A 27579-nucleotide genomic window follows, 5' to 3' on the forward strand; every position below is an offset into this window, starting at 1 on the left:
TACTCTTTTAACAAGGTTGAAGTGTTCTATTGTAGGTGCATGCATGAATTGACTAGCTAAGCTCACTGCAAATGTAATATTTGGTCTTGTGATAGTTAAATAAATTAACTTACCAACAAGCCGTTAGTAGTAACCAATATTAGGTAGAGGTTTGCCTTCCAAGCTGAGCTTGAGCTTGATGTCATTGTTATTTGAGAGAGGTATGTCGTGAGACTAGAAGAAGGATGATACCATATAAGAATTGTGCTCGATACTGAGTTTGTATTAATTCAACATTTATATCGAGCTTTACAAGATAGAGTTTGAGTGAAGAACAAACTCTTCAAAACAAACTAAAAGATAATTACAGAAAATACAAAAGCACAATATTATCATACAATCTGTTTTGAATTCAAAATATTAAAACAGTTATAGATTTGGATGAACTGATTCCATTGTTATCACTTGTGGTTGTTGAGGCGGGAACTGAGGTTTTCAAAGTTGATTTATCAAAATTAACCTCCCTAATCAACAATTGATGAATAAATGAATGGAGGCAGTCAGTAAATATATGAACAGAAAACAAGGCTGAATCGGGAACAACACAAAGTTGTTGCATTTACAACTGCCGCTCGCTCCAATGCTGCTAACACTCGATTTCTTAAGTGCTACAAGGGCTACCAAACTTTCTCTAAACAGATCAACAGCCAGCAGCCTTTAAAAAGTTATCGTATGGGCTTGATGCCGGTAGCTGAAAGTGTGGATAGTGCTGATACTCAGTTACGCAAAGCATTGAAGAGCCGTTGCCAACAGATTGGTTGAGTGAAATAGCACTGGATTCAAGGAATGGATTTCCACTCTGCAGTCCCAGATGGTTTTCGGAAACTCAGAATATGCTAAAAACACAATGTGCATACGGTGCAATAATATCTAAGAGAAGAAATGTGAAAACAGATGGTAAATTAGTGGAAAATTTAGATGTCAGGTGTATGATTGGAGAAAAGGAAATACCGTAGGAGCGCCCAATGGAAGAAGAGAGGGAGTTTCCTTTTCCTGCTGGTTGCAATCACGAGTAGAAAATTTAATCAAACTTTCTTGTCTCTGTTGAGCAACTATAAACGTCGACAACTTCTGCTGCTTCCCCATTTGAAGGGCCTCACACTGGCCAGCCATTTCTATGTAAGGCATGTTTGTCGCAACTGACACTGATAATCGTCCAACTTGATGTGTTGTCTCCGAAACCTACACACAAATCACTTTCTTAATTAGCACTATTTTCAACTTGATGTAATGTCCATTTATTTACGTATTTTCTGTCCGATTTCTACAAGGGCCAAAAACCAGAAACAGTGTATGAGTGACCTCACTTACCGAATGTAAAAGCTCGTCAATGCTTATTAAGCTTAGACTTTCCACGGCAACTTTTGTGTCAGGGTCGGTTTGATTTTCAGATGCATCGGCTAATACATCATCTCAACTGTGAATAATGGGGGCTCAGCCTGCACAATAGAATCATTTTGCACGCTGACGCTTATTGTTTGGACCTTACAAAAAAAAGGAAGTTTGTTCGAGTAAATTACCTTATCAGGTTCTCCGTCATCTTGTACGCCAACTTGGTCGATTTCTGTTGGTGTTTCCATGCTCAACGGAGCTCCCAAGGGACATGCATCATCAGGCATAAAATCATTAAGCAATTGCTGTTTTATAATTGATGAATCCTGTAATAAAAACACTGAAATAATCAGTATCACAGAGATATAGTTCCAATAATCAAAATGTGATAGGAAAACATACCGCTGGTGAATTTCTAAGCGTCTGCACTATCATGGTAGCAAATGATTCCTTAGATTGGTTCTCAGATTTTTCTATGGCGGAAAGTGACCTTAAAGCATTCTCATCATCTTCTTTTGATCCATAAACTTTCCTTACTTGGTCAGGTCCAGAATTGACAGCTTGCAACTTGTGATCGTCAACCAGTCGTAGAAATGGATCAACCTGACAGCACGTCATCAAAGCATATGCGTTAGTATTGAGCTAGGTTAACTTCAAAAACCTCAAGTCAAAGTAGAAATAAGTTAAAAGGTTCGCAGATAACATTCAATGGAAATGTCGTCTGGAAACTCTGTTGCACGTACTGTTTCATTTGTAAGTGCTGCTTTAGCACAAGGAGCAAGAGCAACCACGTTGTAGGCTTTAGCTGAGAAGATGATCATCGATGTTGCCAAGGTAAAGAGGGATCTGCGTCTTGATGGCTGTAATCCTGCAATAATGAAATCCCCTAGTTAAAGATGGCATCAGAAAAATTACAACCCAAAATGGTTTGCGGCCGTCAATTACATTTCAGTGCAACGAATATATTCAAAATAGAATCACAAACTAAAGTTAAAAATTTCGTACTTAATAAATAAAGGAAATTAGACCGAGATTTTAAAAAGTGCTACAGTTATACTTATAGGAAGCCTGCGACTAATCTCCAGCTCATTTCTCTGTTAATGTACCAGTAATTGAGCTACTTTTCTGAACCTTAAACATGAACTTCTACAAAATTCCTAAATCTTATAGTTGTTGAGCAAGCAAAGTTTATACAATCTCAATCTTGACATTTCTCTACAACACGAGCAATGCATTTATGTGATTAAAACCTTAAAAGAAACTGTATGTTGCAGTGAAAAATTATTATGTAAATAAATTGGACTCAGCGGCTTACCTCCTCCAAGAGAAATGCTCCTTAAGGAAAAGGCTAGCTGAAAACTTCGGATTAGGGTCTCGTCGGATGTGTTCTACATGACATAGTGAATCCAAACAAACAAAGTGAAAATTGGGGACAAACAAGAATGGAAGTAGTAGACCTTAACGATTAACATGCAAGAAAAAATGGAAGTTGTACCTTGGTCCGAGCATAAAGCAGCACAAGGCTGTAGGTATTAGCTATTGCTTCATAGTTCTCAGGTGTATTTAAAGGAGAGATGGATTGTGCCCAGATTGATGAAAGCAGAAGGGTAATCTGGCGAGTGCTTAACCTAAGCGACATTGTCTGCAAAAATTAGTCAGAAGAAAAATGATCAAGCAATATTATGGTGTTCAAAGTATATAGTTGCTATATGACAGGGTAGCAGAACCACAAACCATACCGATTCTTTATCTGAAATACTCGTAGTTTTTTCATCAGCAGAAGGTGTATTTGATGGATTCCTTCTAATACTGTAGGCTCGGCTATAAGTTGACTTCAACCGGTTCATCACAGAATGATTACTGACTGAAGCATCCTCATTACCTACAGGGTCACTTGTAGCTGATGGGTGCCTTCTTGAACTGAATTTGGACTTCAATCTGTCCAGCATGGACTCATTAGGAACTTTTGCTTCTTCCTGAATTACAACTTTGTCCTTCAGCTCCTGACCAATGTTTTCTTGTGAGTGTGATCCCTTGTTTAGTTTTTCAAAGAGGGCAGCTGAAGAAGAAAATACTGATACAGTTCTCGAGAGAGTCCTTCCAATATTATTTTTCTCTGTAGTAATGGGAGTAGCAGCACAGGGACGAGGGCAAACAGATGAGGGAACGAGCACGACAGAAAATATACGGTGTGCGCCCACCCTGGTTTCATGGTCTACACAGACCATAGCTACGAGTAACTGATGAAATAATGCCTCAGGAAATGTCTACAGAAATTCGGACATTCAAACCACAGAAAGAAAAGAAATAAAATCAGATGGAAACTTGGTAAGTTTGTGCACTAATGACTGTAGATCGAAGGAAGTGATATAGCTGATGCATTCTTGCCTTGTTTTGATATGTCAAATTAGGTATTGTTGCCACAATTTGACCAGTACGGTAAACAGTAGAAATCAAGGTTCTAGCCATAACGGCAATGTTAGTCATGTTTTCTAACATCACGGCCATCATATCAAGAACAGGACCTGCATCTCCTACCTGCACAATGTAAGAGCAATAAAACCTTGTGAGACTACTTGTTCCATCTTTAAAAAAAATGTAAAGGATGTTACAGTCACCTTATGTATCAACTGCACAAGGCACTCGTCCACTGCTGCTCGAAATTTTCGGTTCCATTCAATTACTTCGGCCCCCAAATTTGAATCATCAAGTGAGCAATGTATACTTTTTCGCAGGTGTCTCATCATGTCACTCAGAGCACCAATTATAGCAACTGATGATTGAACCTTTGCTTCTCGAGTAAGAGAGGTGGCAACATCAACAATGTCCAGCTGCATATTTGGATTTTTAAGAACATTCTTGTGATCAAGATGCTTAATTAAGATGGACAATATGAAGTGCCTGTTCTGCCCTGCGAGAAAAAGGTTCACAGGTCATCAAAATATCAGTTGGACGATTGCAACTAATTTCAGCACAAAAGAAGAGTAGTCAAGTTCCCATAGACAAGTTCTAAGCAATTTGAAGAAATTTAAATACCATAATTTTCAATTATTATCTGCATATCCATCAAGACAGACAGTGCGAGCCCGTGTTTAGGAGACCAGAGATCTCCATTATCAAAATAGCGGAACAAAGATTCTAATACACGCCGTACAGTTGTAGCTTCCTTGGCTAACTTGGCAATGTTGTGCAGGCAAACCCTTGACCAAAATATGGGGTTATTCATGTCGTCCCTGCAAACAAAAACAAGAAATGTAGACACTAGCTATAGCATAATGAAATAGCAAGAATGATACATAATGATAGTTACGCAATACTGTGCCAAGAAAAACTACCCTGCCACAAGGATTTCGCCTCTTTCACTCACTAACAGCCTCCAGGACGAAATCCTTGTCACGGGTTCTAGTGAAGGTGAAACTTCTTCGGAACTCCCAGTCTGGGTGTCTTTTGACATTTTCTTTGGACCTCCATGATTTTCCAAGACTACTGAAACAACCTGATTTACAAAAGAAAAAGAGAAGATTGTTGGAAGCTAATGATTTGCAGCTTAAAGAAGAACGAAATTGGACTATTCCATAATTTGCCATTAGAAGTTTATGAAAAAGCAAGGCATGAAAAAAATACGGAAAGAACAAGAATTTGTAAACAATAGTTGATATCAAAAGGTGGTTCATATGCGTTTTTTTCCTTTCTTCCAACAGCTACAAGTTGAAACAATAATTAAAATCTGTCTGACTCTATGAACTTAAATGAGCAAATTTTTCTAGTTAGATAAAATAGCAATGGAAAGAAGTGTGAAAACAAATTATATAAGAATTAGACATATAGTACCAAATAAACTTACGCTATCAAATTCTGATGAAATATGAGAGAATTCACCCATGAACCAAACCTGCACACAAAACACACTTGTGAGGGTGCATATGAGAGAATTTGTCACTCTTACAAGATTATAATTCCCCAGAAGATCCAGTGCCGCTCTTTGTGAGTCACTAGTTACCCTTCTCACGGACATATAACAATTCTAATAAAGCTTTCGCGTGTAAGTAACAATGTGAAAATTATGAATATCAGACTACATTATACTAAATTGAATATCCTATGAGAAACAAGTATCAGTGCATGAAGTAATAAACAAAGTGAAATGGGGATGAATTACCATTGATGAAAGAACTTGAAGCCCAGCAGAACGCAAGCGCTTATCCGTCCCATCCTCCCTCGTTTCTTGAGCTAAGAGACAAACTTTTGGAATCATGCCATCTAAGTTAAACATATACGTACCATCCTTCTGCAATATCAAAACAGCTACATGACATTAAAAACTTTCATAGGCGAAAAGCCTGCAGCTTCAAAAGAAAGTTATGCACAATCACCAAAAACAAAAACAAACAAACAACAAGCTGAAAGAGAAAGAACATCCCGACGAGTACTCCCACCTGATTATTTACAAACTCAAAAAGAGTTTGGCATCCTAAAAGACGTATTTCATCATGTCGTGTTTGATCAAGTAGAATCTGTACAATGCTAAGCACGCTACTTGCAAATAATGGCCTGCCATATATAAACATATCACAACTTGTACATGAAAACCAATAATTTCCTGAACAACTATGCATGAGCTAAATATAACTGCAGAGGATAGTCTTGTAATTTCATTTCATTTTCATCAAGTCATTCAATATCTTAATGGTCAAGCATTCAAGGAAACTTTACCATATAACATAGATGAAAAAACTACTAGATATAAAGTGGTCCACGACCAAACCCAAGAAATTTACTTCAAATAGGTGGCATGATGAGTCTGACAACAAAATGAGTTAACAGATAATCATTGCTGTTTACAATTCTATAGAGAAAATCGAAAGAATCTCATTGATATATGCCTCCATCCAGCTTGTACAGAATCACTTCTTTGATACCATACTTCGATAATTCTAACCAGTTCTGATAGTGTTTGAGTTTGTCTGTGTTCGTGTTAGACCCACCCCTTCTCAGCCGAGAATAAAATATGTGTACCTATATGCCAATATATGACTCTATCTATGATCTATGCCACATGAGAAAACTAATGGGATGAATCTCAAATTTTGGCATCAACGAATACAATATCATTAAATACACAAATAAGGGTTAGCTTGAATTTCATAGCTAGGTGAAAAAGTCCAGTCAATTCACCTCATGCAAAATCTCAATCGACCCATAAAAAGTATTGTTTGTGTTGTGAACATAAAGTCCTACATTGGACATTCAGCGCCTTGCACTCTATAATCATGTGCCTGTAACATGATGCCAGAGCAGGATGTTCGCACATCCGTTTGGCCTGATTTGGCCACAGATGCTCCATGTCATCCAACATAATTAATCCGCGTGTTTGGCAAAGTCAGCACACATAGGAAGATGAGTTGAGAAAGTAAAAATCCACAGATGCTCGAACATTAACAATTTGGAGACAATACAAGTGAACCGAGCTTCAAAAAACTTGTGCCTTCCTTTTGCTAATGTGGATTGACTTGTTGAATTTCTAAAGTTCACTCAAGTAACCGTGGAAGGTGCATTTTTCCTTAGTATAGAAGTGCCCCATAATTTTCATAGGTTAAGACTCAAATATGCACGTTATTCTGAGGGGAAAATTCACAAATTTGGTGTTAAGTACGTTGTCATCAGTCTAGGACTCCAGCCAATGGATCTAGCCTTTCTCAATAATGTTTCAGAATCTGAAGACAGAAACATACTAAGCAACAACCTCGATAATGTACTCACATGTATTATGAACTAAAGAACTCACATTTGCTCCTTACAAGAGACCAACAACTTCCGGTAGATGCACATGACAACTTTCACAGAGTGAAAGTTTTCAGTCCTCAAATCCTTGTAACACCGTTGCTCCAGAGTAGTTGTGATCTGAATTATAAATTTTAGAACTTCTATCAACATGACAGAAAAATACACAAATGAAAAGTAAAATAAAATCTATAACTTTGTAAGGTCAAGAAAATGAATAAACATTATTTACTAATGGGTGAAAAAACAACGATAGACTGGAAGAAAATTAAAAGGTCCACCATTTAAATTTAATGAATCCCTTCTGTTTAGCATGTTTCAAATTTAAATGTCATTACTTTCCGTAATTAAGTACATGCACATAATTAACTATCATTCTTCATCATCTTAGCCAAAACATAAGAGGTATTGTGTTTCAATTAATCTCAGATTTTGGCACTACACATATGCCTCTTACAAATTGACCTATCTGCAGATACATTACCAGTTCAATTTGGTGTAGTACTTAATACAAACCGCCCTTATAAACAACGGTCCCTCCTCCTGAAGAGTCCTCCAAACCAAAAGAAAACTTCCACATCAGTAGAACTGTGACTAAATTCCACAATGACCTTCAACTTTTCTGTTCAACTAGTTAAACTATTATATCATTCTAAGAAAATCATACCCTCACCCAAATTGACTTAAGTCAGCAGCTTCATATACGAGGATACATCACAATTTTGACATTAAATTATCACTTAAGTTCATGGCAACAATGTGAACCATATTTTACACAATGAGAAGAGGTTGCACCTTTGGAATACGGAGAGGAGTTTTTGAAGCATATTCACATAGTTTACTAATCTTGCGATCGTTTGGTTCTTCGTCCTGCCAAAATGGGAAAGAAATGATCCAATAACACAACTGAAGGAACAAACATAAAATAAAAACTTTGCATACAAACCAGTTGTGCTCAAACCCTAATTAAACAAAAACCCTGATTAAACAAAAAGGCCGAATACAAAATTGTGAGGAATTCATACTAAGGGAGGAAAAAGAAGGGGAAATGCAAACACCAAATTGTGAACAATTTTTGGATAACACTATGGTAACGTGATAAGAACCATAAATTTAACAATGTAACTTACAGAAGACTTCACCATATTATCAGAGCTCATTATATAGTAAATAATAAAGAGAAAATTGCTCGTTTCTTGCAACACAAGTTACAATTTTTTCACAAGATCCCCCAATAACCAAAACGCCTCACATTGCTTCTGTATACAATTTACATGGTTCTTTTTTTTTTTTTTTTTTTTTTTTTCACTTTGCAGCATGAAATTAATCTTCAATTAGACATTCACATTAATTTTAAAAATACCCAACAAGAATAAAAATGTGAATAAAAGAGATCACACCGGAGAGCGAGGAAATATCTCGGCGAGCATCTGCTTGTATCGTTTGACGGGATGCCGTGATCTCGCACGCAATGCCGGACAGAAGAAACACAGGCTTTCACAAACAGGGAACACTTGCCTTGAAATCACACCCATCTTTTTTTTTCTTCAGCCAAGCTCCTCAATTTTTTCAAATCATCTACAAAATATACGTATACATGTACCTTCCGTATGTATCTATGTATATGTATATGTAAACGTTGTGCAAACAAAATTTCAATTCGGAAGAGATGGGAATGCGTGTGTTTCTTTTCCTTTTTATTTTGTCTGTGTTTTTGGTTCTGAGAGGAAGTGGGAATCGGATTGTATAATTGGAAGAAGGTGACGGTGGTGGTGGTTGTAGGGTATGCCTCCGGGGAACAGACGGTGGAGATGGATCGAGGGAGAAGAACGGATCACCGAAGTTCACCACCGGAGGAGGAAATGTTTTGAGAAGGAAAGGAGAAGGGAAAGGAGAATAAATAAGTAAATAAATAAATTATAGTCACTCACTCTCTCTCGTTTGTCGTAAAAATAGTTTTGGGCGTTTTATATACGAAATAGTTATTACTACTTCTGCTATTTTTGGCACGCTCTCTTTCTATTGTGTTTGTTTTCTTTTTGAGTAATGATATTCATACCATATTTTTGTACCACATGTTTATATTATTTTAGATGGTATTTGATGTGGACATCTATATCATTTGAATTAATCAAATTTTTTAAATTTAGTTCATTATTTAATAAACTAATAATTAAGAAAAATTAGTTAATTAAATAATGATTGTGGTATACGAGTAGTCATTCTCCTTCATTTCCTTGGGTTTTGCAAATTTTTCAAATAATGTGGTTGTCCACATCAGATACCACCTAAGGTAGTATAGAAATGTGGAATAAAATTATGGTATGAATAACATTACTCTTTCTTTTTCGCTTGTTCATAAGATAGACGTGAGTGCAATTACATTGATTTTTATGCATTGAGTTTGAATTTCTCATTAATTTAAACTTTTAAAGAAAATATCATTTGAGAAAGAGACCAAAAAGAAAGAATTATGATGGAAGCTTCTGTTTTTATTATTATTTTTTTTAAAGAGGACAACTAGTGGGAAATCACAGTTTACCTAATAATTTTGAGAAATTTTGTAATTTTGAATTATACTTCTTTGGTTATGGCGGAACATGTAGCCTTGGATTGTGTGACCCACATTAGTGATATGACGTGTCATAATTTTGAATTATACTTCTTTGGTTATGGCGGAACATGTAGCCTTGGATTGTTTGACCCACATTAGTGATATGACGTGTCAACTACATACCTGTGCTATTAGACAAATGCTTATGTGTTTCTAAATTGTGAATTTGAATCAAACATTTTGAAGAAAGTCAACTTAATTTAGAGTGATATGATAAATAAGTGAAACTCGTGTTTATATATAGAATAATGTTAGGTACATGCGTTCAAGCTAAATAAATATTTTTTTATCCTATTCAGAGAAGTCGATCATTTGGGTTATGGATTCCCTCATAGAACTAATTAATAATATAAGGAGTAGTTTAATTAATTCTAAACACATGCTTAGTTCTTATGTGGATTCATACTCTAAATACGTCATTTAACATGTGACGAATTTTAAAACTTAACACGTGAAAAAACACAAATCAAATAGCATAGAGCACATGCGGTTTACCTGTATGAGGTTTTATATGGTTCTTTATTATGTACTCTGTTGACGTTTTGAAGGTTAATTGTATTAAGATTTATATAGGCTTTTGCGGAGGTTTTTTTTATTTTTTTCATGTGATAAGACATTTATAGATTTCATAGACTTTTATTGACTATTGTTAACGTCATGAAACCCACCGACTTTTTAATGATAAGAGTTATTTTTAGAGTTTACGATTGGGAAATGGAGTGTCAGCTTGACGTCTCCAGACGTGAAGGCTCATCGATCTGTCACTCTTGAATAGAAGAAGCAAAATTTCATTAATTTAATTGTCAACAATCACATATCATTTACAAAAAGCTTTTGAACCAAAATGGTTCAATAAGATTTTCATAATATATAATTTTGATCATTGAGATTTAAAATCAATAGAAGTGATTCTTGAAATTGTCCACCATCCATTATTTTGATCATTCCACTAAAAAACTCTGTTAAGTGGTTCATGAGCTTTTTAATGGAAGAATCAAAATGATGGATGCTGGATAATCTCAGAGACCAAAGTTATGTGTTATGTAAATCTCAATGACCAAAAATATGTGTTATGCAAATCTCAGAAATCAAAGTTATGTGTTATACCCTCAACTTAACGGAGTTTTTTAATGACATGACCAAAATAATTGATGCTAGATAATTTCATAGACCATTTTGACTAAAAAGCTTTTACAAAATAGTATTGAAATAGATAGTCTCCCAAACATAACTCGTGTTTCCTCAGTTCTTCCTCCAATCAACTGTCCGTTGCGGAAAAACCCTAACCCTAAACCCTCTCTCTTCTTTCTGTGCCCGTCTATTGGAACTATTCTCCAATATACACGAGATCAGGGAGTCTGTCTAGAGAAGGAAGAGATATGCTCCTCCACGGCCATAGACGACGTAGAGAATCAACCACGGGCGCGCACATATATCTTGTCGAACTTCAGCACATATGGCGATACCACTTTTGAAGGGGCTTTGCCTGAAATTCCCAAGACTATACATTATGGCACATTACTAATTTTCATGTGTTGATATTGTGGCTCTATATTTTAGTTATAACGTCGTTGACAAGTAAGATAGGTGGATAAAATTAGCACCACTCATTATTTAGCAAGTAGGGTCAAGATCATGGACGTAGCCATAAACATTGTTTAGTGGAGTTAACTTTAAATGACGAAATTAAAAATTGAAAATTCGATACAATGTTATCAACTTATTGTCCAACTACATGATTTTGCGTAATTGGTGTTCAAAACGCTAATGAAAAAAGTTACATGAATAGAAAAGGTGAGAAGGTAGGAAAAATATAGAATGTGAGAGGGTAACTTATATTTTTAGTCGTTGAAGCAACTTTTCATCGCGAAAGGAGTTTTCTGAGGGGCAACTGCCTTGAGTAGGCACATGCTGCCGCCGTCCATGGTCAAGATCCTACTACAAATATTTTTACAATGTTTTCAAGCCTTGGATCTAGTTGCATTGCATCTAATAGCCTGCCTACCATTGTTTTTTTTTTTTTTGGCTTTCAAAATTTTTATTTATGAAATAATACCTGCCTACCATTGTAAATGTCTCTCTCTCCTAGCCGTTCTCCTTCAATTTCTCCTCAAAGAAAGCAATAGGCAATCGATCAGAACCACTAACTCATCCCTGCCAAATGCCAAGCTACAGAGAGAGAGAGAGAGAGAATTAACTGTGCCATGGATGCTCAATTGCAAACTTCCAGCCCAACAAAACAAAAACAAAAAATTCTCTTGCAATTGCAAACAAATGGGCAGCAAGAAAGAGTTTCATACTTCTCAGAAGATTTCAATTGTTGGACCATGTTCTCTCAAGTTAAAAGAGCTTTTTGGAAAAGTAGCAAAATATGCACTGGGTTTCTTCTTAATGTATGCTCTCTGCAACGTATCCCACTTCCTGTTAAAGCCGTATTCTCAGCCTCGTATTACCTCCGACACCGTTGTAAGTCTCTCTCTCTCTCTCTTTCTCGACATGTATTCACCTCGTTTTTTATTTCGTTCTCGTGATTTTGTTTTGGTTTTCCTCTTCACTTTTCATTTCAAAAGTTGGCAGTCAATTTATTTCATAGTGGGAAATGTTATTCGGACTCTCAGTTTGTCATTATGCACTCCTACGAGTATTTTAGAATTTCACGTGCTTTTAATAAAAGCGTTTCTTGCAAAACGGCTTGTCTGCAGAAGCATTTTCAAAGGGCCCTTGTGAGTGCATACGAGTGTGAATAGCAGATGGGATCAAGCGTTTTTTTTTTTGTTGTAGTATTTGATCAAACGAAAACTTGCTTCCTTCCTTATTCTAGTAAGGCCTATTTCATAATCGTGTATGCCTTGTGGCGGCTCTCATGTTCTTTAATTGTTTGGAATCTAAATGCTGCATTAGAGAGTAGCAGTTTAATGTAGAGTTGATCTGAATGCAGAAAAGAAACTGTACCTTTCGTTTTTAACACGAAAGTACCATCTTTCGCTACCTTGGATGGTGTTTTCTTTTAGGTGCTACTCACTTGCCACTGTTATTGTGATTAAATTCTTGTTATCTCTTATGGTACGCAGATAGGACTGCTGATCGGAAACTTAGGGTTCATACGCGACCTAGTAACGGATTCAGGCAGTAAAACGTTGAATTTCATTGTTGATTTTGGCATGATCGGCTATATGTTTGTGTTAGGCATAGAAATGGATCCATATATACTCTTTAAAGAACCAACCAAGGATGCTAAAGTGGCCTATGGTGGTATGCTCTCCACATTCATCCTAGCCTGCGCTATAACACCATTTCTGCAGTTTACAGATGGCGGTTTCAAGGTTGATTTCACTCTCTCCCTCTCCACAGTCCTCTCTAGCACCGCCTCCCCTGTACTGACACGTCTCATAACGAGTCTCAAAATAGGCAAGTCAGACATAGGCCAGCTTGTCATTTCTGCAGGAATGCACGCTGATTTCGTAGCCACTCTTCTCCTCTCAATTGGTTATGTCTTCTGGCCTGTTGAATCTGGAGAGAGAGTTTTACAGACTTCAGAACGCGTCCGAACATCCGTTGAGATGGGTTCTGCATTGGTGATCCAGACGCTTTTTGCAGCCTTTGTTTCACCAATCTTCATGAACTGGGTCAACAATGAAAACCCCGAAGGCAAACCCATGAAAGGTTCACACCTAGTGCTTGCTCTTGCTTTCATGGCCTTGGTCATTGCCTGCTCGCCGATTTATGGATACAATCCTGCCTTGAGTGCATTTATGGCAGGAACCTTCTTACCAAAGGGGGGGAGGGTATCGAAATGGGTGATCGGCAAGATCAACTACTTGTTATCTACCATTTACTATCCCATTTTTTTCTTCTGGATGGGTTATGAAGCTGTGTTAAAGGAATTTCAACCCGGCCAGTTCGGGACATGGGCAAGGTTATTTGTACTTTTTGGTATAGCAACAGTTGGAAAAGTTGCTGGAACTGTCATCTGTGGAAAGTTGTTGGGATTTCAGTGGCCAGAATCTATTGCACTCGGCCTTCTTCTCACTACCAAAGGCCATTTTCACATATACTTGGCCATTGCTGCAAAACAAGTTAGTCTCTGACCTCTCTATTTTATTTTTCTCAAATTTGCTTTCCTTTTCCTTCTCAATTTTCTGAGGCAATTTTACTCCTAAAGTTATCAATGGTACTGTTTAATTTAGCATCATGCTCTTTTTCCTCCTTATCAGAGAACTAACGAGTGATTCGTCACCATCAAATTGGTCATATTTTTTGAACCATGCTGATCTTGTTGCGTTTTGCTTTTCTGATATCGTATGCAGGCTGGGACAACATCTACTTCGACCAGCACTGTGATGGTAATAGCTATATTTTTCACGGTTGTCCATGCACCATCAGTTGTGGCGCAAATCATCAAGCGTGCAAGGAAACGGGCACCTATTCATCGAATGTCGCTGCAATTGCTTGACCCTTCAAGCGAACTTCGCATATTGCTATGCCTCCATGGGCCTCAAAATGTTCGTACTATGATTAACTTCATTGAGATATCTAGAGGGACAGCTGACCCTGGATTGTGGTGTATGTAACAGACGTGATAGAACTCACAGACGAAATAGCAGCCTCACTGGTAAAAGAAGAAGGGGTGGACACCATGACTGTGACTCACACAGGAGTGAAAGAAATGAGAGCTCAAGTCACCGCTGCAGTTCAAGCATATGTAGGGGAGAGCGGAGATGGTATGGCACTCAAACGGTTGCTTGCACTCTCGACTATCAATGGCATGCCCCAGGATATTTGCATTCTGGCAGAGGACTCAATGGTAGCCCTCATCATCTTGCCATTTCACAAGGTTCAACGTGGAGATGGAACCTTGGATAGCGGAAATTCTGCTTTCAGATATGTGAACCGTAAGGTAATCTATATCAGACAGCTGAGTATTATTCGAACAGCTACAAATTCTAGAAGAAAATAGTCAAGAATTCAAGCACCATGATCATAATTGTGACGATGATCTTTCTCTAGGCTCCAAAGGAGTTAATATCTGCTCAATTTTCCAAGTTCTTCATTTCTCTAGACTTATCTGTTTTAGCATACTTCTCATGGTATCAGTTAATGATAAACTATGGTTTTAACAGGTCCTCAAGAATGCTCCATGCTCCGTCGGGATTCTTGTAGACAGAGGTCTTGGACTGATTGAAAAACTACCAAGAACTTACGATCATTCTGTCAGCGTGGCAGTCATTTTCATTGGTGGAAAAGACGACAGAGAAGCACTTGCCTACGCAGGTCGTGTAGCATGCCATGCAGGTGTAAAGCTCACAGTCATTAGATTCTTGGTAGATGCTAACTCAGAGGCGGCAGCCAGACCTGGAAATTACACAGTCAGCCGTTCTGAGCAAGAAGAGGAAATGGGGCTTGACGATGAGTGTTTCGCAAGCTTCTACGAGAGACATGTCGCATGTGGACAAGTTGCGTACATGGAGAAGCATATGGCCAATTCTGCCGAGACCTATTCTACCTTGAGGGAATTGGACGGGCAGTACGCGCTCATTATAGTGGGACGAGGGGAAAGGGTGAATTCGGTTCTGACATTCGGGATGAATGACTGGCAGCAATGTCCGGAGTTGGGACCAATCGGAGATGTCCTTTCGGGTTCTGATTTCTCGGTGAGAACCTCGGTTTTGATCATCCAAGAAAACAGTCTAAAAGGACAACTAGATGGGCTTGAAGATGACTTTTCGATCATGTAAATGTGTCAAACATAGCAAAAGATAGCTTAGAATTTTAGATGCCAATTGTAGCAAGGAATTACCACAGATGGTTTGTGAAAATTGTAGTTTGTATAGAAATTTAGGAGGAGCTATGTGAGGTAGTGAAAACTGTAAATTAACAAAGGCATTTCTGTCTAAAGACTGCTACGTTTAAGTTTTTTATTTTCTACAAGTAAATTATTTAGACAACGCAAACGCAACATTTGGGCCATACAAGTTAGCTAGGGTGCAATCTTCCTTTCTAAGGACATTTCCAAAATGGTTAAATATAGTCTTGTTCAGAATTGTCACATTGTAAAAAATTTATATTTTTTGAATGAGCAATGTTAAACCATACTCATATACCATCTTCAATCGCAATGGTTAAACTAGCCCCCTCAATATTTTATTAGTTTTAAATTTATTGGTTAATTTAATTAAACTACAATTGGATGTTTTCAAATATAACTACTGAATTTGAATCAATTATTGCAATTGAGGAGTTGGCTCCAAAAATGGGGCTAAGAGGCGGGCTACATTAGGGTTTGACAATTTATGTGCTTGCCTAAATGATTGCTTTGATAATTTACGTGCATAACCTAAAAAATTTCGAAATATGTTTCAGATATTTACGTGTATAAACTAAAAGTTACCAAAATAAGCGACATACAACCTATAAAATCTTTTTGAGTACAAAAACAAAAATCATACATAACTTTTTCTTGATTCCACCCCAATTTCTATCAATTGAGTCTCTCCTAATTCAATCAAATTAAAGAAAAAAAAATCATTGTTCTTCCCTTCCTCTGCAAAAAAAAGGGAAAAACATATGAAAGCCCGAAAAGACAAGTCCACACGCACGAGGCCCTCCGCCCCAATTATTACCATATAAACCCAAAATTAAAAGTCCAACACACAACAAATCCACAAAGACAAAAAATCATAAGCCCTTCCCCCCCTCTCTCTCTCCTCTCTCTCTCCTCTCGCGCTCGCTCGACAATCTTCGTCCTCGACTCATCGTATTGCCCACACACAGTAATAGCTACCCACCTTAAATTTATAATTCCTAAATTTTATTTTATTTTTATAAAACAATTTTAATTTTAATTTTTCCAAGTAAAAATTTTGGGTTGGAGGGAGAAGGAGGGAAGGGGGGCGATCCCTAAAACCCATCATTTTTTTCGAATCTAAATCCTCCTCCTCACCGCAATATGGCATTTCATGTCGCCTGCCCAATTACATGGTACAACTCTCTCTCTCTCTCTCTCTCTAAAACCTCTCTCTCTCTCTCTCTCTTAAGCCTCTCTCTCTTTCTCTCTTTTTCTCTCTCTGACTAAAACTTCTCTCTTTGTTTTGGTGAAGCCGGCGGATCTGCGACTGTGCGCTTGGGTTTCCGCCAACCCTCGCCACTGGGAATGCCAAGGCCTCGTTCCTCGAAGACGTGCTGCGGCTTCACGACTTTCTCATCGATCCCTCCGGAATTAGGGCCCGCGACGATGGAAAAACGGTCCAGGTCGCCGTTCCGAAGGTCTTGCCGCCGCCTCCCCAGCCGGTTATGCCTTCCGTCGTTGGAGATGTTGCCGCCGCCCTTGTTGAGGATGAGTCCGCCGCCGCCGCCTCCTCGCAGGCCAAGCGGGCTGCTCTCCAGCGCAAGGCTGCTGCGGATATGGTCGCGGCTGAGGACTTTGCTCGGCGATTCGAATCTGGTTATTTGTCGGTGAGGTTTTTGAAATTGACTGCCTTTTTATTGTTCGAATTGTTTCAAGTGTTAAGTGTGGTGTGATTTGGAGCTAATTCTTGGGGCTCTTGTTGTATATGTGTTTGTATCTGAATGCATGTTATGTGATAGAGTGAGTATTTAGTTGTAAACTGAATTGGAGATTGCTTAATGCTGATAAGTTTTCGGTTAATTCTGCTTGACACTGACATTTTGAGGTTGCTCCCGAGTTAAAGTTTCCGCTTTGCCATGTCTGGGAAAAGAGGATTTGAATGAATATGTAATAATTGGGAGTTTCTCTAAATTGTAGTTTCTGTTTATTATTGTATTTTTATATTCCTCTATATTTGCTAAGTTTAATGGCATTGATACGAAGATACGGATGTATTTTGATTCAAAGACAGTTTTGGAACAAAATCTGTTAGAAGAAAATAGGTAGATTCTTGAGGTTTTACAGGGCATTTAATGTTTGAAAAACAGTAGGACTGACCGATAAGAAATTAAGAGAGATAAAGCAAAAGCCTTTCAATAGGGGAATTTTTTTAGGAACAGATGGAAATAACTCTATGATTGCGCACAAAGGAGAGTATGTCTTCTCGTGGCATAACCGTTACTGTTGTGTGAACAGACAAGACTTCATATTTAGCGGACCTAATAGAATGTTCCATTATAGTACTTTGAACAGTCCATGGCTTCGATAACGTGCACCATTTTTTATGTTTTTTTTCTTGAGACATGTGATTTCCCATTATGACTTTGCATTTTTGCTGAACATCGAATATTATTGACATATGTTTGCAATTGTAATACATTTGGTGTTGTTTGGGGTGTTGAAATCTGCTTGTTATTTTTCTGTTTATATATTTTGGTTCTTCCTGTATTTGTTGCACTGGAAAATATCAGTTCCTTTTGCATTTGACAGGACACCTCAAGAGGCGTTGTGGGTGAAGAGCAGGCTCAGTCCAATGTGAATGTTATGTGCCGGATATGCTTTTGTGGTGAAAATGAAGGAAGTGAGAGAGCAAGAAGGATGCTTCCATGCAAAACCTGTGGCAAGAAGTACCACAGGAACTGCGTAAAAGTTTGGTCTCAACATAGAGGTGAGTCACTCTTCCCTTTTTCTCCCAGGGCTACAGATTTTGCATGTGAGAATTAATTGGACTTCTTTGTAGATCTATTTGACTGGAGTTCATGGACATGCCCCTTGTGCCGAATTTGTGAGGTAATGGGTGCAATATTCATACATTGACTTGTTTTTATTCATGCTTGAAAGTCCAAATCCTCCATTTCCTTCAAAAGAATTTAAATGGTCCCTATTTTTTGCTCTGCAATTTTTATTTTTTAGGTTTTATGTTTCTGTTCTCTAATGCACTCCTGATCATGTTTTCTCTCTTTTTCGTTCTTTTGGTCTGGTCGATCATGTTTTCTAGTATTCTGCTGTTATGTCTAAAATAGTTTGAAATTCTTTTGGATCTTGGCATTTCTTCTCTTATCTCGAATCTAGCAGAAATCATCAAGCGTGCAAGTATTAAATGACATATAGAACTTACATGTATTATATTTGTCTAGAAAAGGAGTCAAATTGAATTGTAAGATTGTACGGGAAACTTGATGTGAATCAAGAGAAATATAAGAATATTTTGCAGCTACAGGCTGTCTAATAGCTCATGGTAAAAAAATTAACTTGCAAAAGGATACCTGCACTTATTATTGACACCATATAACTTTTATAAGGACTAGGAATTGTCTATAGGGTTTTTGTCTGTATGATGGTAATGTAATGTGGTCATTAATGGTAGAAAGTTGTTCATACTAAGTGCAGTTGACTGTATCATTTTATTTCTTTCTTCAGGTATGCCGAAGAACAGGAGATCCAAACAAGCTTATGTTTTGCAAAAGGTGTGATGGCGCTTACCATTGTTACTGCCAACATCCTTCACACAAGGTAGGGTGTGTACTGATTAGTTCTGAGTTGTATGCTGGGCTCCAAAATGTGGAAAATATGCTTACTTTTGCTCATTCATGTTGCAGAATGTTTCTCCTGGACCTTATGTGTGCCCGAAACATACACAGTGTCACAGCTGTGGGTCAAAAGTTCCGGGAAATGGCTTAAGTGTGAGGTATTTATTATGAATATTGTATACTGTGGGTTTATTTTCTTCTTTCAACGGAGGTGCTAAGATGATTGTTATTTTACTTGTGCAATTTGAAACATTGTAGTATCATAAAATTTTGTACTTTTACTTTAGCATGTACTGGTGGACTCACTCCTTTCTTGTTACATTGACAGATGGTTTCTGGGATACACTTGCTGTGATGCATGTGGAAGATTATTTGTGAAGGGGAACTATTGTCCTGTGTGCTTGAAGGTATTAATTTATTGCTTGATTTTTGTTATATATGATGATGCCTGCCTTATATAATCCTGATATTCATACTATCTAGTTGCGATATATGCACACAAATAAATATGGGTTTGTGATCCTATTTTGTAGGTTTATAGAGATTCGGAATCAACACCAATGGTTTGCTGTGATATTTGCCAGCGCTGGGTGCACTGCCATTGTGATGGAATCAGGTTCATACTTTTATAGACCCATTATAGTTTTGCTGTATTATCCTGCTGCCTGCCTTGACTTTTTCTTGGTCCCAAAGGGAGTAGTTTTGTACCATGGAACTTTGGGCCCCAATGTTTTGTGATAAAACATCTCCCCAGTAGACCTAGTAATTTAGCAAAGACTAATGGAACACATCTAGAGGAAACACTTCTATTTCCACCACCGGTTTTTACTCTCTCAAATGTGTTTAGTTAGCCTTTATGGTCTGGGCTGTTTGTCTAGCAGTTCAATAAGCCTCTCTCTCTCCATATATAGTGAATTCTTCATCGTAAATCTTCCTCCCTTTTGTTGATGTATTCTAAATGATCCAACTGAATCTTTTACTTTATAATTGGTGAATTGTTATTTTCATTTCCATGTGGGATTGCTTATTTCATTTAAAGGGTTTCTTTACTTTTTCAGTGACGAGAGATATCAGCTGTATCAATTAGATGGAAATCTCCAGTACAAATGTGCTACATGTCGTGGTGAATGCTACCAGGTTTGCTCAAATAAGATAGTAATCTGTGCTTTCCCCTCCCTTTTGCTTGCATTTTGTTTATCTTAATTTTCAACTTTGATTTACTTCTTACTTGGAATTTCTTTTACAGGTCAAGAATAATGAGGATGCTGTGGTAGAGCTTTGGAGGAGAAAAGACAAAGCTGAGCAAGATTTAATTTTTAGCTTGAGGGCTGCTGCAGGATTGCCAACTCAAGAAGAAATATTTTCTATTTCACCCTATTCCGATGATGAAGAAAATGGACCTCAATTATTAAAGAATGAGTATGGGCGTCCGTTGAAATTATCTCTCAAGGGGTTAGTTGATAAGTCACCGAAAAAGACCAAGGACAGTGGAAAAAAATCTTCAAATAAAGTGTCTGCTAAGAAAAAGGAATATCAGGAGTTCTTCGTTGGTAAAACTGAAGTGATTCAGAGGTTTGGAGGACATGATGATCCTCAGTCTTTCGGATCTAGCTTGGGCTATGACAAGAATGATGAGGTGCCACCGTACAAAAATGCAGAACTTGACTTATATTCTTCTCCAATAGCTGGAAGTATTAGCCACACCGAAGAGATTTGCTCTGTCAATGAGCCAGGTGTTTTGAAGCACAAGTTTGTTGATGAGGTGATGGCAAGTGATGAAGATAGAACATCCAAAGCCGTTCGTGTCAAGAGTAAGTCTCATGCTCTGGATAGTGGAGAGGATACTGGAAAGCATGCTGGCAAGTCAAAGCCTGTTAAAGGGAAGAAGTTAGTGATAAATTTTGGTGCACGGAAGATAAATTTGACCAAGTCTCCAACATCTGATGCTTCAACGTGTCAAAGAGAACAAGATTTGGTGACTGCCATTGGTATGTCTTTTATATGACGTGGTACTTGGCTTTTTCTATTTCTTGCTTTTAGCATTGTCATTAGAAAATACGTTAAAAATCAGTTTAGTTTATTGAAGAGGATGAGTATCTCACTTATATATGTTTAGATAAAATTCTTTGAAATTGTAAGTTTACATATAACTTAAACTTTTTTCGATATACACAGCATCATAGTATTGTGATACGTGATTCTAAGCTTACATTATGATACCATCATTGAACATTAGGTAATAACAGATTACTGCTTTTTGCTCTGACTCTAGCTTGAGTTCGAGAGGAATACCAATGAATGTTCTTACAACCACCTAGCATTCATCAAATCTGCCCATTGCTGCCCTCTTTACAATCTCTCATTCAGTGTCCAGAAAGGTCGTGTGGGTTGTCAATTTGGGGTTTTAAAGCCACAAATAGTGATGTAGGAGTGGAAGGTAGATCCATCTGCCTTGTGAATATCTTGGCGATGTGTCGCTGAGATGGTGGACATTTGGGGTGTAAACCTTGGTTTCCTTCATGGACACCTGAAAATCTGCCTACATTTATGCTGACATTGACAAAAATGTATGTCAGACATACAGGGTTTTTCCTTTCTGAAGTGTTTTAGCCGTTAAAAGGGACCAACAAACATTATTCTCTTCCGAACTGCAATATTATTTGAAATACCGCTTGAATTTTAAGGCCCAGAACCATCGTTTCTAGTTTTGAGGGCCAAAAACCAATAATAGAAGTAGCTGCTTTATGGTGGATGTAGCCAGGCAACTTTAATTAATAAATAGAAATAGGCAAGTAAAAACTTCCTGAATAATGAAGAAGAATCAAATGAGTTGATAAGCAAATCGGTAGTGATGGTGTGATATTCTGTTACTTTTACATTGTTCTATGTGTAGTTACTTATATATCTAGTTACCAGTAAGGGGGAAGATCTAAGATAATGCTTTATCTTTATCTCTCTAAATATATGTATGTATGTATGTATGTATGTAGGGCTGTAAGGCTTTTTAGCCAAAATGGTCCCTGAGATTTGCATAACTCCTCACTTTGGTCCCTGAGATTTGAAATCAATAGAATTAGTCCCTGAGTTTGTCCATTATTTATTAAATTGAGGGTATATTTGTCATTTTGATCCTTATTTAACATAATTTTGCACGGAATGACCAAAAAGATTGATGATGGACAATCTTAGGGACCACTTCTATTGATTTCAAATCTCAGGGACCAAAGTGATGTGTTATGCAAATCTTAGGGACCATTTTGGCTAAAAAGCCTATATATATATATATTGTGTGTGTGTGTGTGTGTGTGTGTGTGTTTATATTGTATGTATATGTAGATATATGACTTGTGTTTCTATTCATGGGCAGGCGGTGAAGATGCCAGCCAGCAGAGAGGAACTGTTATGGTGGATAGACATGATGGTTCTGCTAATGCTAAAGGTATAAGGATTGCAACCCGTTAGAATGGTGGAAAAGTTTGATCTTTTTTCACTTGATTAATAATTTGGTCAAAACTTGATGTTTTTTTTTTTATGTTGTGTAATTGAAATCTTTGTTATGTTCTATAATGTGCAGATAAAAGCGATTATTCTGGCCCACTGAAAGTTCCAAAGGTTTCTGGGAGAGAAGGAAATTTTATAAAGTTGGGAAAAGTTAGGTCAGGAGCTTCAGATCAGAACCCCAAATTTGAAAGAGGGGATAAGGCTGATGGATATGAAGCCATTCAACCTGAGCGGACACCTGTTGCTTTTGGAAAAGGCATTGAAGGAGGCATGACTGCAGCTGTGCCTGTAGGTGAAGTCCCGACTTTAAGAAATGACAGGGTGTATTCCCGGAAGCATTCACATAGCAGGTCTAACATACGTAATGAAACCAATGATGCTTATGCTCAAACACCTGTGTCACATTCTTCGTCAAAAGATACCAAACCAACTTCGCTGAAGTTTAAGCTCAAGAAACCTAATATTGAAAATCAGAGTTCTTATCTTGAGGAAGAAAAAAATTGTGTCAAGGGCCAGCGGTCAAAAAGAAAGAGACCGTCATCTTTTGGGGAGAAGACATCATTTGTTGAGAATGATTCCAAGCCACAATCAGTTCATAATGTAATGGATGAGATTGATGTTAATTGGATATTGAAGAAATTGGGCAGAGATGCAATCGGAAAGCGAGTTGAAGTTCAGCAGCTATCTGACAATTCCTGGTGAGTTTGTTGTTTCTGTATAGTGTATTACTCAGTCTCATAGGACCCTAAATAAAATAAAACAAAATATTACAGTCCATACTAACATATAAAAGGATGTCTTGAGTTGTAAACTTGTAATGCCAACAATTTAGCCATGAAGGGGTTGTCGTTCATATTTTCTGTTAAATGATTATTTTCCATGAAGACGTGGTTGTCAGTATCAAGTGTTACTTTCAGAGAACTTTTGGTGTGTTCATTTGTGCTGATTTCTTTCCTTGTTCCCTTATTTTTTTTTGTACAGGCATAAGGGAGTGGTTAGCGAAGTTATCGAAGGCACGTCAACTTTATCTGTTACTCTAGATGACGGCAAAGTCAAATCCCTGGAACTGGGGAAGCAAGGGGTTCGATTTGTATCTCAAAAGCAGAAAGGGTCAAGAACATGAGGACGTACGACTTGTCGGCGGTGATGATCAATCTCATCTGGAGACTTCCTTCCACATTAATATGGAATGGAAATCGTTTGCCTCTAAACGGGCGGAAGAGATAACGTGTTGTAGTATATCCGGTGGCTTGTATGTGCAGGGCTGTTTAGTTTCGTCGTCCTTGAAGAATTAGTTCTGGTCAAGTAGGGTAAATTATGAGGAAAGCAGGTTTTCTTTCGTTCTTTTGTTTTTTTTTTTTTTTTTTTTTTTTATGTTCTATAGACAGCTAAGCTGCCTTATTCTCGAAATGTATTTGTATACTCCCGACTTGAACTTTGATATTTCAGAATTCGCTGTAACAGACAGGATAGGAATGAAAGTTGTTTTCGTATCGGACCAGATGCGTTTACCATCTTTGAAAGTTGATGGAATTGAATACAGTGGTGAAGTGAATGCTTCCGGCGTTAGTTTGTTGGCTGAAATTTGTCCGTCAATTAGAAAGCATCCCGTCCTTGAGTCATTGTTCGTGCAGATTGTGGTGCCTCATTGCTGACTACGCCCAAGTGGGAGTCGATTTTGGTGGAACCTGGAAGAGTGGTGGTGACGATGGTAGAGCTCTTTCGGAGGAGAGGCCATACAAGTTGTAAATGTCCAATTGGATAACTTTGGGTCTGTAATCCCGAACCCAGGATGACAGACCCGGTACTAGAACTCGGGCACTCTGAGCCCTAGTTTGCATGAGAGACCTTGATCCCTGCAACCAACTTTGCCGGATAGCGAGTTTAGTTTCCTCTTTCGGCCATTCATAAAACTCATTAACAGTTAAAAACCCTCGAAAAGAAAGTCCGTTCCGAAGCAGTTCTTGCAATCACTTCTCAAATATGAAGTAATATAACTGAGAAACTAATGTGTAGGAGTTATTTCTTTCGTAAACCTTTTCGACCGATAGAACTATACAGGTGGAGGTGGCAAGTCTAGTAGAAGCCAAAATCCGACACAATCATCCCCGTCCAAGTCCCCCTGGATTGCAAGGAAGTGCAAGCCTCCGCAATCCTTCTTTGCTGCTTCCCAAGCTTCAGCTTCACTTGTTGTTTCAGGAGTTTTATTGTAGGTGGCGTAAATATATCGGCCAGAGATTCCAACGGAAAGAAGCAAGCGAGCCCGTGACAAATCGACTTCAATTGAGCAAACTTCCAACCCATTCATCCAAGCTGCACCAGCATATAGCAAGATGCGATCAGGATCCCTTATAGACTTATTGTTAGACGAACATAACAAAACTGTACAAGATGCAATAGGAATTAGGAAGCTGTTATATTTGTCAATTTACTCAGACCAACGGTTCTTATTTAAAAATCTAATGACATAACATGTCACGCTATCTGTATGAAGGACATCTGCGTATGGATATATGCAAGTAAATATGCATAAGAAAAAAGAAGATGATAGTCGAGAGTAAACACCTGCTAGCGGTTTTGCACGTGAAGATGCAACTGCCAATCCTGGAATCAAAGTCTTCTCATCAATTTCAATCCCCAACAAATCCAAATCTAGACTTGCGCCAAACACGAGGTTCGTGTCTAAGGATGAGATTTCCTCTTGAACAGCTGAAACCAGGAATTAGAATTAGTAAGGGCACATGAAATGTTTAGAAGAAATACCGGATGAATAAGGCAGGTCAGAGAATGTGACTTGTTATATTTGTCGAAATGTCACCATTAGCAAGTCCTTTACCTGAAAAGGGCAACTGAACAAAGGCCCATTTCTCGCCAACAAGATTTTCCGGAAGTTCCATTGGGAAAGGGTTATCCAATGCGAGGAGCGGCTTAGATCCTTTCTGGAAACCAGGATGGCGTGTGTACACTGTCTCATAGCGTTCTTCCAACCACAAAAGCAGCGATAGGCACTGAAAAAAGCAATGTTCTAAGACAATAACCAGACAGAGAAAGCAGTTCTACCAGAAAAACGAAAAGCTTCATTACTAACTGTTGATAGTGTTTCAAAGACGTGTAACTTCGGCATCTCTGTGGCAGTATCGCCATAATTCAATGGTACATATGCTAAAAAAAAAGGGAGAATGAATGAAATGCTCGTCTGAAAGAAATCTTAAAAAGCGACTACTTGGTTTGGTGAAAACATCTTGTTGTGCTGTTCCCTTAAGGGGAAATTAAAATCCATGTCAACAAGCGATGGAGAAAGGAAGCGAGACCATAGAAATGCTTCCTAAGAGAGCTGATCGAGAGTGTTTAGTGCAGGTAAATATTACCACTAGTCTAGTCTAACATCAACGTACATCTGTAGCGGCCCTCTAAATTCTGCAGGCTATTAGCCTAACTTTCTTAAGTTACTTGATTAGTAAAAATGTCTTCGTAATCAGTTGTGGTTGAAAAAAAAAAAAAAAAACAGGCTTCCTCAATCTGTATATATGTTCCGAAAATTAGAGAATTGACAAGAAAAACATGCTTACCCGTTTACTGGGAATAGGCTTTATACCGAGCTCGTTACATGCCTTTGTGATAATTGTCTGCATCTGTGACCTACATAATCCAATTGAACAAAACCAATCATAAAAGTGGAACCATTACCAAATCCCAGCTGACATGCTTTCTCAAGCATGCACAATCCACAGAAGCACACATTATGCGCAAAATAAACGGCGAAGTTCTGCTACTTTAACCCTCTAGTTTACTAATTGTTACAATTAAAGAACAATGACTATATTTCATCACTTTTTTTTCGAAATATTTCGCGCCTGAGTGACAATGTGATGGTAAATTGGAGTTTTACAAGCGTAAAGCACCTCACATGTGCTCCAAACGTGCTGATTTCGTTAAAAAATTGGAAAAATTTAAGCCATTGTTACTGATTCGTAACAACTAGTAAGACAATAGTTGCGCCAACCCCATGAGCGCACCTCTCCCATTTGTTATTAACGTACTTGTCAATTTGTTCGACACATATGAATGACTAAACCTTGTTCAATTTAACTTGTAGAGATGATCTTTAAATGAAGATTAAGAAAATGAATGGTTCTGATTACGACCAGGAGAAATTTACCTGAAGTAGCGGATTTTATCCGGCAGAGGGACACCTAATTCGTCACTAATGGACACAATAGCATCCTTCAAAGTAATGCTGTTGATAACGTTGTTTGGAAAATATTTCGTAAACTGCAGAGACAGCGATTCGTCACAAACCACCAGCTCCCACACCTTCTTCCCTCTGATATCCAAAATCGGCCTGGAGCAGAAGTCTAGCTCCCACTCCGAAATGCTCTCCGGGTCGGTTTCCGGGTCGAGGTAGCTCAGCTCCTTCGTTGGGTCGTCGTCCACTTCATCGAATTCCTCCTCCTCTGCTTCTTGTGTCGTGGAAAAAGAGCTTTCCGAGACGGAATTGGGACGGAAACAGCGGAGTTTTGGCCGGGATTTTGAGGGATTGGTGGAGAGAGGAGATGGGATTTTGATGGGTTTTGCCCGGTAGACAAACTTGGAGATGGGTTTGTGGTATTGAAGGGTGGGGGTTCTGATTCTGGTGGTGTTGAAGCTGAAGCTCGCCATGGAAGTAGTGAGAGCAAGGAAGTGAACTGACAGGAGTATGCGGGAAGTAGAAAAGACGGTTAATGCGGTTATTTCTCCACCACATATATTTGAAGATGATTGTGGGCTCCCGGGTAGGGAGTTCATGGCCCACAAAGTATGAGTGGGCTTTTTTATTGGGCTACTTTTACCATGCCCATATTAATTCCACACGCCAAGCCCAATAGATAACGACCTTTCGTTTTCGACTGGACCTTTGT

General features: G+C 38.2%; 4 protein-coding genes across 4 annotated transcripts; 2 read left to right on the forward strand and 2 right to left on the reverse strand.

Moving 5' to 3' along the window:
* Nucleotides 1-236: 236 nt before the first annotated feature.
* On the reverse strand, nucleotides 237-9097 carry LOC103942690 (protein SEMI-ROLLED LEAF 2-like). The gene is given in 20 exon segments (XM_048570210.1): nucleotides 237-838; nucleotides 991-1221; nucleotides 1351-1454; nucleotides 1457-1478; nucleotides 1560-1697; nucleotides 1774-1974; nucleotides 2115-2239; nucleotides 2687-2759; nucleotides 2867-3013; nucleotides 3111-3638; nucleotides 3760-3909; nucleotides 3990-4282; nucleotides 4408-4604; nucleotides 4707-4867; nucleotides 5216-5263; nucleotides 5531-5659; nucleotides 5808-5922; nucleotides 7157-7272; nucleotides 7948-8022; nucleotides 8553-9097. Coding segments are annotated over 20 exon segments (3147 nt in total). The 5' UTR covers nucleotides 8688-9097; the 3' UTR covers nucleotides 237-679.
* Nucleotides 9098-12040: 2943 nt separating this feature from the next.
* On the forward strand, nucleotides 12041-15603 carry LOC103945893 (cation/H(+) antiporter 28). Its single transcript, XM_048570188.1, is given in 5 exon segments — nucleotides 12041-12232; nucleotides 12838-13842; nucleotides 14074-14320; nucleotides 14323-14663; nucleotides 14887-15603. Coding segments are annotated over 5 exon segments (2400 nt in total). The 3' UTR covers nucleotides 15502-15603.
* Nucleotides 15604-16443: 840 nt separating this feature from the next.
* Nucleotides 16444-24195, forward strand: LOC125470789. Its single transcript, XM_048570396.1, has 13 exons — nucleotides 16444-16744; nucleotides 16864-17218; nucleotides 18141-18318; nucleotides 18391-18440; nucleotides 19071-19163; nucleotides 19250-19338; nucleotides 19509-19587; nucleotides 19714-19796; nucleotides 20239-20317; nucleotides 20427-21168; nucleotides 22548-22619; nucleotides 22755-23379; nucleotides 23663-24195. Exons 1-13 carry the CDS (start codon nucleotides 16713-16715, stop codon nucleotides 23802-23804), a joined length of 2619 nt encoding a protein of 872 aa, XP_048426353.1. The 5' UTR covers nucleotides 16444-16712; the 3' UTR covers nucleotides 23805-24195.
* Nucleotides 24056-27355, reverse strand: LOC125470791 (protein TAB2 homolog, chloroplastic-like). Its single transcript, XM_048570399.1, has 5 exons — nucleotides 26841-27355; nucleotides 26251-26320; nucleotides 25518-25689; nucleotides 25247-25390; nucleotides 24056-24994 (listed from the first exon to the last, which is right to left on the reverse strand). Exons 1-5 carry the CDS (start codon nucleotides 27338-27340, stop codon nucleotides 24735-24737), a joined length of 1146 nt encoding a protein of 381 aa, XP_048426356.1. The 5' UTR covers nucleotides 27341-27355; the 3' UTR covers nucleotides 24056-24734.
* Nucleotides 27356-27579: the final 224 nt, after the last annotated feature.

Source organism: the organism of the source record quoted next, unplaced genomic scaffold (assembly GCF_019419815.1).
Source record: "Pyrus x bretschneideri cultivar Hongxiangsu unplaced genomic scaffold, Pyrus_bretschneideri_v1 Contig52, whole genome shotgun sequence".
NCBI lineage: Eukaryota > Viridiplantae > Streptophyta > Magnoliopsida > Rosales > Rosaceae > Pyrus > Pyrus x bretschneideri.

Coding starts and splice junctions, on each gene's coding strand:
- LOC125470789 (XM_048570396.1), top strand. CDS start 16,713: ATGGCATTTCATGTCGCCTGCCCAATTACATG. Junction 19,588..19,713: donor ATTGTCCTGTGTGCTTGAAG/GTATTAATTTAT, acceptor CCTATTTTGTAG/GTTTATAGAGATTCGGAATC. Junction 22,620..22,754: donor TGGTTCTGCTAATGCTAAAG/GTATAAGGATTG, acceptor TATAATGTGCAG/ATAAAAGCGATTATTCTGGC.
- LOC125470791 (XM_048570399.1), bottom strand. CDS start 27,340: ATGGCGAGCTTCAGCTTCAACACCACCAGAATCAGAACCCCCACCCTT. Junction 25,690..26,250: donor AGCCTATTCCCAGTAAACGG/GTAAGCATGTTT, acceptor TGCTTTTTTCAG/TGCCTATCGCTGCTTTTGTG. Junction 25,391..25,517: donor TGTTCAGTTGCCCTTTTCAG/GTAAAGGACTTG, acceptor TCCTGGTTTCAG/CTGTTCAAGAGGAAATCTCA.